We start from the raw sequence: 12294 nt of genomic DNA on the forward strand, positions 1-12294 counted from the left end.
TACATTTATTAAACTTTCTTTGATAATGAGAAATTCAGCTTTGGTAAAGCATGCTCTGGTGATTCTGGGAGAGGTGGGGGGATGCTTCATGATTTTAAGGGCCTTGGGTTTACTTCTCATTGCAACCAAAGTTGTGTACTCTGTCATTATAATGGCAAAGCTATTAAGGTTATCTTTCATTTTAGGAATTCTGAATTACTAAATAAAGCAAAGCAACTGGCTGACTGACAGAATCCACCAGCAACTCTTGGACCATTTTTATGCTAAATAGAATTTAAATGTATTGATATGTTTTCATTTTGAGTTGTTTACTGTATTCTTTAATGTTTAGTAAGTAGGTGTGGACATAAGGGAGGGAGTCAGTTTAGGTTTTCCTTCTCCTTTATTTTTCAGCAGTTAATAAAACAAAACATAAACAGCCAAACATTTTTATCATACTTTTTACTGTAAAAGTGTTTTTAGGTCAATGTATCTGAAATCTGCAACAATCCTATTAAGGCCACTGTTACTGATATTCAAATATTTAGAAAATTTATACAACAAAATAACATCAATTAAACATTGCCATGATAACTTCTTAGCTGTAGGATTTTGTAGACAAATTCAGAATGTGCTTAGACTTGTTTTCATCAGAGTTAGTATTGTTTAAGATGCTTACAGCTCTTATAACAGACTTGTTACAGATTTGATTTTTCATTGTATAAAAGTTAGAATTCATATGAAGATATGTTTTTCTCTTATTGATGTTCAAAACAAGTGAAAAAGCAACTGGTATGACTGTGTAAATAAGGATGTTTTAAAATATTTTGAATATAGTTGTATTGATGAAACTTTGTAGTATTCATCATGAATACTCTGCCTAAACAATCTGTCAAAGATATTGTTTACAAATGCTAATATGTGACTTTAAAGGTAGACCTTTTTTTTTCTAAAAGAAACTTAATAATTATAGCTATTTATATTTCTCTAAATAATATCTGTCATGCAGTTTTCTTAGTACCCTTGTAAGTTAGTTGTATAGATTTGTTTGTTAAAATACAATACAAAAATATATGCAGCATTGAAAAATGTTGCTGTTTTCAGTGTCATATACTAATTTTACATTAGCATTTAATGTTAAGCCAGTTCATTTATTCTGTAACTTATTGTATGTATAACAACCTTGGCTTAAGTGATATTCAAATTTTGTAATTATTCTTTCTGTATAGCAACTTTCTCATCAGGCAAACATATCAAGTCCCCAGCTGTCTTCTAATGAGTTATTTAAGCCAAGTTTTGATCCTGTATCCACTCTCAATCCTGACTTGCGTGACTTGTCACTAAAAGACTCTCCATTTGGTCAATCTCAGTCTCGTCTTCCACACTGGAAGAATTCTTTCCTTGAAAAGGAAGATGTAGGAACTAATCCAGGTGCTAAATGTGGAGGAAGTACAAATGGTTTGGAAGATTTTAGTCGTGCACCAGGTACAGTGGCAAAACCCATGGCACCAACAGCAATCTCATCATTTAACTTATCTTCATCACATTCAAGTCAAAACTTGCACCCCTTTCTAGCTCAGGGTGATAGCACCTGGTCAAGTCTTTCAGGAACTCAGGTTGACTGGCCAGAGTCCTCGCCATCTGTATCTGCAGGTGCCACCACAAAAAACAGTCCCACAACTTATATTAGTAATTCCATCAAAGTAGGTGCTTCCAATGGAAATGGCAAACTTTCCACAGGAGGCAGAAAAGACTCCTCATCAACCACGTCTTCAGCAGCTACTTCAAAAGCCCAGTTGACATACAATTTAAATGACCTAGTAGCAGAATTTGAGCCTGGAAAGCCTTGGAAAGGTCATTTACAGATGAAAAATATAGAAGATGATCCACATGTTACTCCAGGGAGTGTGAAAAGATCTCCTCTCTCTTTAAACACCATTAGAGATTCAGATATTTTTAGCTGGTCAGTAAAATCTAGTCCAAATATTATAAATAGCAATAGTGTCATGATGTCTTCACAGACCTCTACTTTACCTAGTACCAACAACTGCTGGACTTGTAATCCACCCACCTCTAAGAGCAGGTATGTTATATTTTTCAGCCTACAAAAATTTCGAATGCATGTTGATAGAAAGTTGCTGTCAAAGATATGTTATAATTCTGTAGTACATCATGCATCATTAGATAAAAACATCAATTTATGTCTCTACCTGTCTTACTAGTCTTTAAAAAACATTTCTTGACATTTCAGAGGCACTGATATTAATTTTTCTTTCTAGTAAAGCCATCTGTACATCTTACAAATGTAGGTTTTGGTGTACTCATGAAATAGTGTATTGGTTAATTGTTTTTCCATAATATTTAAGTCGAAGGTGCACAACGTGACTTGCAGGCCAACGTCGGTTTAACAGCTCAGTTTATACAGCCTGTGACACGAAATTATAGTGTGCAAAGTTGAAATTTTATTGTTTTTTAATTGATAGAAAGAGTTAGAAAGTACAAAGGGCTCAAATTTTTCAAAGGAAGAAATATGGGGCTCCACCTAGTCTTAATCACATGTCAAGTTGGTCCAGACAAAAAATTGAGTTGTGCACCCCTGACAGTATGTTTAAAATTACAACATATTATTTCTTATTTGCCTTATTCATGCTGCAATTTTAGCTAAATGTGTAAGTTTTTACCCATGTATAACTTTACAGGAGTACAAAAGACGTTAGATTGAGAATTTGTTTTTTAACCACTCCCCCAAACTTTTTTCTGCTTCAAAGTAATGTAATCTAAAATGTGTATTTTAAGTGTGGATAAATATATACTTGCAAGTAGGAGAATGTGAATATAATCTGATTATGGGAAAAGTAACTTAGATTTTTCAACCATACCATGGCTCACATAAAAATACCCAAAAAACCCATAGTACCATTCCAGAGAGGCTCGGCATGGCCAGGTGGTTAAGGTGCTTAACTTGTAATCTGAGGGTTGTGAGTTCAAATCCCCTTTACACTAAACATGCTTGCCCTTTCAGCCATTGGGGCATTATAATATGACAGTCAATCCCTCACTTCATTGGGTAGCCAAAGAGTTGGAAGTGGATGGTGATGATTAGCTGACTTCCCTTTAGTCTTACACTGTTAAATTATGGATGGCAAGTGCAGATAGCCCTCATGTAGCTTTGTGCAAAATTCAAAACAAATCAAACCAACTATTCCAGAGTTTAAGGGTATTGTGAAATGTCAGTTTGATTTTCATATATGATATTAATTAACAAATTTCCATATTTTAAAATATTGTCTTCCAACAGTGTGTGTGTGTGTGTGTGTGAATGCTCTGTGTGTGAAATCATATATAAGCAGTTGCATGTTTCATAACTAATATCATTTTATTCACTGTTTGTTTTTCACAATTGTCTCGATAAATGTACTTTTATTTTGCTGTATGTATATATTTTATCCAAATAAAAAGCTGAAGCTCTGTCACAAGTGAATACTCTTCCATTATTTGATTCTTCAGTAAAATGAATATATTTTATCCATATAACGAAGTAGAGTTATTAGGAGAACTGTTAAAAAAACATATGAAAACTTTACTCTAGTGTCAAAAATTTTTTTTAAATTTGAAATTGCAGATTAAAAAAATTTTTTATCTCCAGCTTCAACAAGCAAGCCAACTTGAAATCTAATTGGGGTGCTATGAGTTCAGGATCTGATGTTTGGGGAATACCAACTCCTAAGACTCGGGATCCACCACCTGGCCTTATTTCTCAAGGCAGAGGCTTAGGTGGCTCATGGAACACATCACATGGTGGAACTCATCAAAGCTGGGGTCCCAGTTTTCCCATGGGTAAACCACAAGATTAGAAATATCTGTCATAAAATTATTCAGAGACAGCATCAAAAATTTAAAAATGTGGATATCCATACATGTAATGTACGGTTGAACACTGAGAAAAAAATACTAGAAATAGAAGGTCATCCAGGTATATTAAAAAAGTAATTGGAAAAATAAAATTTTATCAAATGCCAAAGTGGAAGTAGACAGAAGAAAGATAAATTAAAAACTAATATAAACTAATTTGTTATTGTGATAATTTCACTCTGATGAGAAGGAACTCATTTTTTTCATTATTTTTATGTACACATATATTTAAGAATTGATCATTGCTAGTTTTAGGCATTTTTTTAATACCATCAGTGGAATTATGTAACACAAAGTCACATTTTACATCAAAATCCAACAGATGACAATCTGAGAATTGTAAATTGAGTATTGATTTGTTCAAGCAAGGTATTGTTAGAGAATGTTATTCAATTGTTTGTTAAGAGAACTTAGTTTTATGTGTAAGTTATATTAAAAATAGACAAAATGAATATTATAAATTAATGTGAGGAATATAGATTTTGAATAATTATAAACCTTCACATGAATGCAAATTAAGTTGTTTTTATATTTTATAACAATAATTGCTGATATTTATTTTTCTTTCATATTGTATACACATGGGATTTTCATACCACATAATTTATATCTTATACTAAATATGTCATGTTTATAATGTTAAATTTTTCTAATGTGCTCATTCAGAACATACTACTAAATTTCACTGAAATCATGCTAGATGCTACATTTTCTAGCAAGGCCCAGTTAAGGAAGCTATTTACTGTTTTATTGGATACTTGTATCATGTCCTACTTTACCTTGTGTGTGAGTGCAGGACTACTTTATAACAATCTCATAAAGAAGAAATACTTTTAAATTTTCGTGAATCAGTTTTTTGATTGGTCAGCAGTTTGAACATATTCAAAGAGATTAATTTCTGACATTGAAAGAGCCATACTTAATACTAAGTTTTGCTTTTATTTTCATCAGTACTTACTGTAGAGTTATTTGCTTGTATGACCAAATCAATCAATATAGCACTTGTATGTAGGGCTCTGGTTTCAAAGTCTACCATGTAAATGTCACTGAGGGTTGGTGAGGGTAGAAATCTCATTGGTAGGCCACTTGTTTTTTCAAAGAATCTATTTTGGGACTGAAAGTAGGCAGACTTAATGCAGCATGTGAAAAGCTCCATTAAGTTATCTACATAAAACGTTTTTGCAGATGTGAAGTATTGGATGGTAGCTTTTATTTATTTTTTATTACGAGAAGGACTAGGTTCAAAGAAATGTTAGCAAGCATATTGATAGTACCAAATTAACAAGAATGTCAAATGAATAAACTGTGAAAGTTTTAATTAGTTGTATAAAGAATTATACATTTTTGGATTTGCTTATCAAATGAACAGTTAGTGGATTGAGCATATTTTAGCTATGCATTATGATGTGCAGTAGCAGGGTGAGTCAGGCACTTACTTTCATGTAAGTGTGATGTCAGCCTTGTGTATTTTAGGTAATCTGTAACATGCAAAAGTTTACTTCCATTATTAACTAAAGTTTTACAGCTGTCAGATTTCAGTGATAATTTTGTTGATTTCTTGTTGAAATACTGAAGTCAATCTAACTTGGATTCAGTTGTGTAACAGTGTAAGATGATGTTCAGAGAAAGATGAACATGCTTTTGTCTGTCATACAGTTTTTAAACTGAATTTGCAAATCCTCTACAACCTGTTAAATGCATATCTAAAGTTGTTTTTTTTCAGCCCCTGTACATTGGCACTGGTATATTTTGTACTTTAATGTGAACTATCATGAAATCAGCAATGAGGGGTAACATTAAACCTTTAACTCTGACATCATATGCATAATGAATGCATGATTTTGTGTGTAAACAATTAAAACATATGTGTGTAAACAGTTAAAACATATGTGTGTGTTGTTTTTATTTTAAGTACAGTTAAGTACACATAAATAGTGTGTGATTCTTATATAAAACAACTATATGTAAAATAAATTTTTATTGTGCTGTGTGTTGTGGAGGATTTTTTCTTGTTATTGTAATGTTTGATACTGTGACAATATTTTTTTGACTTATCACAACTTTATGTTAATTTGTTTTCAACCTTCTTTTTATATATATTTTTTCTTTTGTTCAATGATTGAATTTGGACTATATTCTATTTTACTTTTTCCTGTCTCTTTCTGGTATATTATAAGACTAGTAGATCAGCATTTTCCTTGCATGTCCTCTTTCCTTTTCACATCCTCAATATTTGTTTATTCTCTGCATTATATACGTGTGTGTGGGTGTCACTATATTTTGTCAAAGGTTTATTTCATTTGTACTTGTTGCATTGTTCACATCAATATTTGCTGACCATGCATTATAGATGTTAATTTCCAGTACTTTATTTTTATTTAATATAGTTTTCTTTTATATATTCTTCTATTAAATATAGTTTGTTTTAATTTATTTTCCATTTTAGATGTACCATAATGTTATTTTACTTTACTGCTTGATAAACAGCCAACACCCTTCTTTTTTCCTGCTTGCTTTATTTCTAAGTGTGTTTTTATTCCACTTCACACCATGTCTTGTCTCTCTCATTCCATCCTAACAAATCATAAACACCTGTACCAAGAATTTACAGTTAGTTTAAGGGTCAGGTAATTATATGCTGTGCTTGTTCTTGGAGTACTTCACATATTCAAAGTTTCCTTTTATTTAGTAAACTGTAAAATTCAATGATAGAAGGAGCACAACTTTATACTGACTTAGTAATCAGTAATTAAAAGTTTAATTATCAGTGTGTGAATTTAGAAATATATTAGGTTGTTCAAATAATAACAGATGTAGAATTTTAACTGTCATAAGAAATAAAAAAATTTAAAAGCAACTATTAGTTAAAATAAGAACCTAGTGATTCTATACACTTTTCACAATGAGAAATATTATTATTTATGGCATGAAGACAAAACTCTGAAGTCCTAGAAATCAAAAATTCTTTAAAGCCATTTTCTGCTGCTGCTCTGTTATTGAATATTTTGTTCTGTAAAAAGTTGTCTAAATACATGAAAAAGTGGTAGTCAGTGGGCATCAGGTCTGTAAAGAAGGGAGGATGGGCCTTTGCAATTTTGAGCAATATGTGGCCAAACATTATCATAAAGCAAGATTGGCCCTCTTTGATTAGTTAATACTAGCATTTTGTCATGCATTTTTCTATGAATTTCTTCCAGTTTTTGAAAGTAAACCTAAGCAGTGATATTCTGACCCTGGTTGAGCAAGCTGTAATGGATAATACTGGCCACAGAACATCATACAGTGACCATAATTTTTTGTTGGTGCATCTTTGGCTTTGAGAAGTTTTGGAGCCTCGTCGTGGTTGAGACATTGCGCAGATCACTTTCTGTTGATGCTAAGGGTCTACTTTTCATCACAAGTGACAATTCAGTTAAGAAATGGGTCATTTCTATTGCAAAAATCAGCATAGAGCACAGTTCAAAATGGCAGTTTTTCTGATTTTCACTTAGTGTGTGTGAAACCTATTTGTAAAGCTTTTTCATTTTTCTTATATGCTTGAGATGGTTGAAAATTATAGAAATGACAATATCCAATCCTTGTGCCATTTCTCAAACAGTTTGGCATGAGTTTCTTTCCAATAATGCTCTCAGCTGGTCATTTTCAACAGCAGAAGGACATCCTCTGCCCTCCTTATTTTCAAGATTTATACCTCCATTACAAAACCTTTGGAGCCAGTGCTGTACTGTACATTCAGAAGTGGTTCCTTTGCCCCATGCTTGGTTGATATTGCAAGCTCTTTATGACAGAGTTTAAATTAATACAAAAAAATTATGTGCAACTTTTTATTCCCATCATTATTGGAAATAGTCTTAGAAAAGAAGAAAAGTATCAATGAATAGAAGAAAGCTTTAGTTTTTTATGGTATATATAAAGTTGTGAAAAAGAGAGGTTTATTATTCCTATAAATGACTAAAATTTTAGAATAAAAATCCACCATCATTTTTTAGACAACCTCATAGTATTCATGATACCTGATTGTATGGATTTTCTGGTAATAAATACTTTATTAAACTGCATATAAATTCATGGTGCACTAACAAATAAAATGAATTCAACATTTTCTTTATATAGAAGAAGAGATTAATATATGTTAGGCTTAGATTAGATTAGCTGTTGTCTTCTTTACTTTGAATTAGACAAAATTTGTTTGTTGTTTGTTTTTTAAGCATCCTAACATCTCTTCTGATTCTCAGTCATCAACTTAATGTGTTTCAAAACTGTTAGCTGCAGCATATTTCTTCTCATTCATATGATTTCCTTGTTTCTTACTTAGTAGGATGGGACACACACAACACCTCTCTTATTCTGAAAAACCTTACACCACAGGTAATGTTTTTATGCTTTTTGCCTATAAGATCGTTTTCTTTACATGATATTAGCTTCTAACCAGTTACTAATTTGTTTGCAAAATTAGAAAGATTTTATAAGGTGCAGGCAAACAAATCTCAACCTGTCATGCCACTTTTATATTTTTATTTCTGCTTTGGTAGCAAATTATATCTATATACTTTATAGGTCAAAACAGCTTTGATAGAAACTACTTGTTTATTCCTGTGTTATATCACTTATTCCTGCACACAAGTACACAATTCTCTATAATTCTTCCAAGAACAAGGGGCTACTTAATTTGTGAGGTGTGTAACACACAACATGCTGAAGGTTTACTGAATGTAATTAAAACTTGTGAATTTCTTCTTAAACATTATAGCCCAGATTATATTATGTCCATGAGCTCAACTAGATTAATCAAGCCCTTGTTAAATGTATAAAAATAAATGGAACTTTTATTTTAGTCATGCTGAATATAAATATATATTTATATTTATAAAATTATATGTGCAATGTTGCCAGATCTCAGAGAAGTGTATTAGAACATTGTAAATTAACAAAGAAATCTGAAACTGAGTCATATTTGTTATATGTATGGTATTCTAAGGTGCACTCATCTCCATCTGAGAGTAATCAGTTTGGAGCTATAGAATAACATTAGTTTTTAACAAAAAATTTGATATGGAGAATATGTAAATTCTCTTACTTCATATTAATGTATCTCAGAATGGCTGGTATGGACATTAACACTTTTATTGATAAACAGAAAATGTGTCAGCCTTCCTAGGTCATTTTCAAGTTGACAAAGAGAGCTTGCTACTGACCATTGCTGGACACATCTTAGGGACAAGAGTATAAACGGGTACAGGATTCTAGGGAGCATTGCAGTTGGATGTTAGGTTATTAATTAGTATAGGTATAAAGGTGATCCTTTAACAAAAACACATGAAAACTAATAAAACAAAATACTACTACAAAGGAAAAAACCTCCTTCATAGGTAAGAATGACCGACTCATGCACACCACAACTATACAGCACCCTCAAGCCTCACAAACCTGGTTGTCCACTGTGACCCATAATGTTGACCTATGAATCATGTAACTACAACCTCGGGAAATATATATCGTGGGCATTTTCTAAATATGTAACATCAGCCAGCTCATTTTTGAAAGACTTTTAACTTTAAATCTATTCTTAATCAACTAAATCTTAAAGTATTAATGCCCAGTTTTGAAGTAATCTCCCTCTTCACAGAAATCACAACAACTGAAGCCTGCAAGATAGCATTAGAGCTTTATATCCAAGACCACAACCCATTAATACACATCCCCAGCAACCAATTAGCAACCTTTATAGAATTTACTTCCACCAAAACTATCTTTATGTTCAGTAACCAAAGCTACCTACAGATAAATGGCCTAACTACGGGGAATCCCATGTCACCACTTTTAGCAAACATTTTTATGATACAAATTAAATCTCAAGCTATCAATTCAGCCTTACACCCACCACTATACTGGTACAGTTATGTTGATGATACAGTTGCTGGATTCACATCTACAGAACACATACTTAGTTTTTTCAGTCTCATTAACTCGATACACCCCATCATTAAGTTCACCTGTGAACAGGAAAAAACTAACCAAATATCATTTCTTAACCTCAAGATCACTAGAACTGATACACAATTCAAAACGGAAATCCACAAAACAAAAACTCAACATATTAAGAAACCAAATAAATACAGCCATAAAACTATGTTTACCTGATAAAATTAATGATGAAATCAACAAAATATAACACTTCATCAACATCAACAAATTTGCTCAAGAAAACTGTGGAAAACATATGCACACACATAGACCAACAAGAAACAAAGAATAATAAATCCCAAGATACAACAAACTACAAAACCTTATACAACTGCATATTATATGTTCCCGACATCAGCGAAAAATAACCAACATTTGGAGGAAACTTATAACAAAATACAACATTCCAGTAAACATCAAATTTATTCAAAAACCAGGTACAAAATTAAAGTCCATACTATGTAAAAACTACATTGACAAACACAACACCACCAAAATTTATAAAATACAATTCAACAACTGCCATGACTTCTATGTTGGAGAAATAAGCAGAAAAATGGAAACCAGATTCAAAGAATTCACAATGAAAAATACTTTCATGTTTTTGAACATTGCAAATCAAATAAACACAGCATAACCCTAGAAAACTCCCAGATACTAAGTAGGGAAACACATATAAACAAACAAGATCAAAGATGCCCTACTTATACAGTAACTAAAACCAAAATTAAACCAATATAAAGGAATACCTTTATACCTATACTAATTAATAACCTGATATCTAACTGCAATCCCCTCTACAAATCCTGTACCTGTTTGTACTTTTATCCCTAAGAAGTGTCTGGCAAAGGTCAGTTGCAAACTCTTTTTGTCAATCTAAAGATTATCTAGGAAGGTCAAAACGTTGTTCTCTACTTATCATTAAAAGTGTTAATACCCATACCAGCCATTCTGAGATACATTTTTATTTCAAGTGAGTTTCTTGCCATCAAGAATAACTTCATATTAGTTCAAAGCAAAGACTGATCATAATGGACTGGACAAACTTCATACAACACTCAAACAAAGTTAAACAGTTTTGTGCCTCCTTTATTGGAGGACTCTCTGCTAATTCTAAGTTTGTATTTCAAGTCTGATATAATACTACTTTTCCAAATTGATAAAATATGGCATCATAAACATAAAACAAGAATACTATTCTTCTCAGTAGAGAAGGAACCACTCAGGAAAAATTTTGTCATTCCCATTACAAAGTAAGGAAGGATGTATCCTCAAGATAACAAATAATCTGTCATTAGAAAAGACCACTGTATATTTCTGTCTAATCAAAAACAATATACCCTAACAAATCAGAGCAAGTAAGAAAGTGACATTTAATGGTAACCAACACTGGCTTTAAGACTGCAGCCCTATTATTTGGAACAGACCAACTAGATCCTTTAAAATATATGGTGATAGTTTTTCCTCTATGAAACTGTTAATAATTTCATTTATGGTACAACTATGAAAATTAGATTAACAGTTTCTTCTCATCACCCATATGCTCTCTGTTCAGTTATATCAAGTATCATTATTTATGCTGGCCTGGCATTGTCAGGTAGGTTAAGGCATTCAACTTGTAATTTGAGGGCTGCAGGTTTGAATACCCATTGCACCAAACAAGCTCACCCTTTCAGCCATGGGGTTATTATAATGTGACTGTCAATTCCACTATTTGTTGGTAAAATAGTAGCTCAAGAGTTGGCAGTGGGTGGTGATGACTTAGCTGCCTTCCCTCTTGTCTTACACTGCAAAATTAGGGACAGCTAGCACAGATGGCTCTGGTGTAGCTTTGTGTGAAATTCAAAAACAAACAATTATTTATGCTAATTGCTTTAGCTAATATCATATAATGCTAAATTTGCTCTAATTAAAAGTTTTAGAAAATGTATCAGATCTGTATGTAAGGTTGGCAATGAATAATACCCAACTACCTATATGATTTATTTGAAAACTTCAGCTAGAAATGAATAATCTAGTTTGCTTGGTGTAACCAATACTTATGTATTTGCATTTCATTTCACCCTATAGTTTTACTCTTCTAATTTAGCTATTTTTAATCCAAATGACAAAAACTAATTTCGGTCCACTTTTACTCATGATTAAACTTCAGATCAGTATCCAGAGTGACTTTTGTGTACAGGAGAGTGTAAAACATTTGATTAAATGTGAGAGATTTTTGTTGAATGACTTAGCCCATGAGGCTTTGACCAAATTTGACATTTATTTGTAGGTTAACATATATCAGTATACCAAATTTGAAAAAAAAAATCCATGACAGTTAATGATGTTTTTATTATCAAATAAAGATTTTGTGCTTTGAATGCAAATAAAACTTCAATCTTAATTGAAGATCTTATATCTCGTGTATTTCTTAATGGACCATCTTGAAGACTGCCA

General features: G+C 32.1%; 1 protein-coding gene across 3 annotated transcripts in view; it reads left to right on the top strand.

Moving 5' to 3' along the window:
• Positions 1–12294, top strand: part of LOC143236893 (protein Gawky-like) — an 81241-nt gene that overhangs the window by 57413 nt on the left and 11534 nt on the right. For 2 of the 3 annotated variants that reach the window (XM_076475554.1, XM_076475555.1), the window contains 3 exons: positions 1209–2062; positions 3626–3816; positions 8207–8259. In XM_076475554.1, coding sequence (XP_076331669.1) covers positions 1209–2062; positions 3626–3816; positions 8207–8259 — 1098 coding nt within the window. The remainder of the gene's footprint in view (positions 1–1208; positions 2063–3625; positions 3817–8206; positions 8260–12294) is intronic. The other variant, XM_076475556.1, reaches the window with a different exon arrangement.

Source organism: Tachypleus tridentatus, chromosome 13, assembly GCF_004210375.1.
Source record: "Tachypleus tridentatus isolate NWPU-2018 chromosome 13, ASM421037v1, whole genome shotgun sequence".
Lineage (NCBI taxonomy): Eukaryota > Metazoa > Arthropoda > Merostomata > Xiphosura > Limulidae > Tachypleus > Tachypleus tridentatus.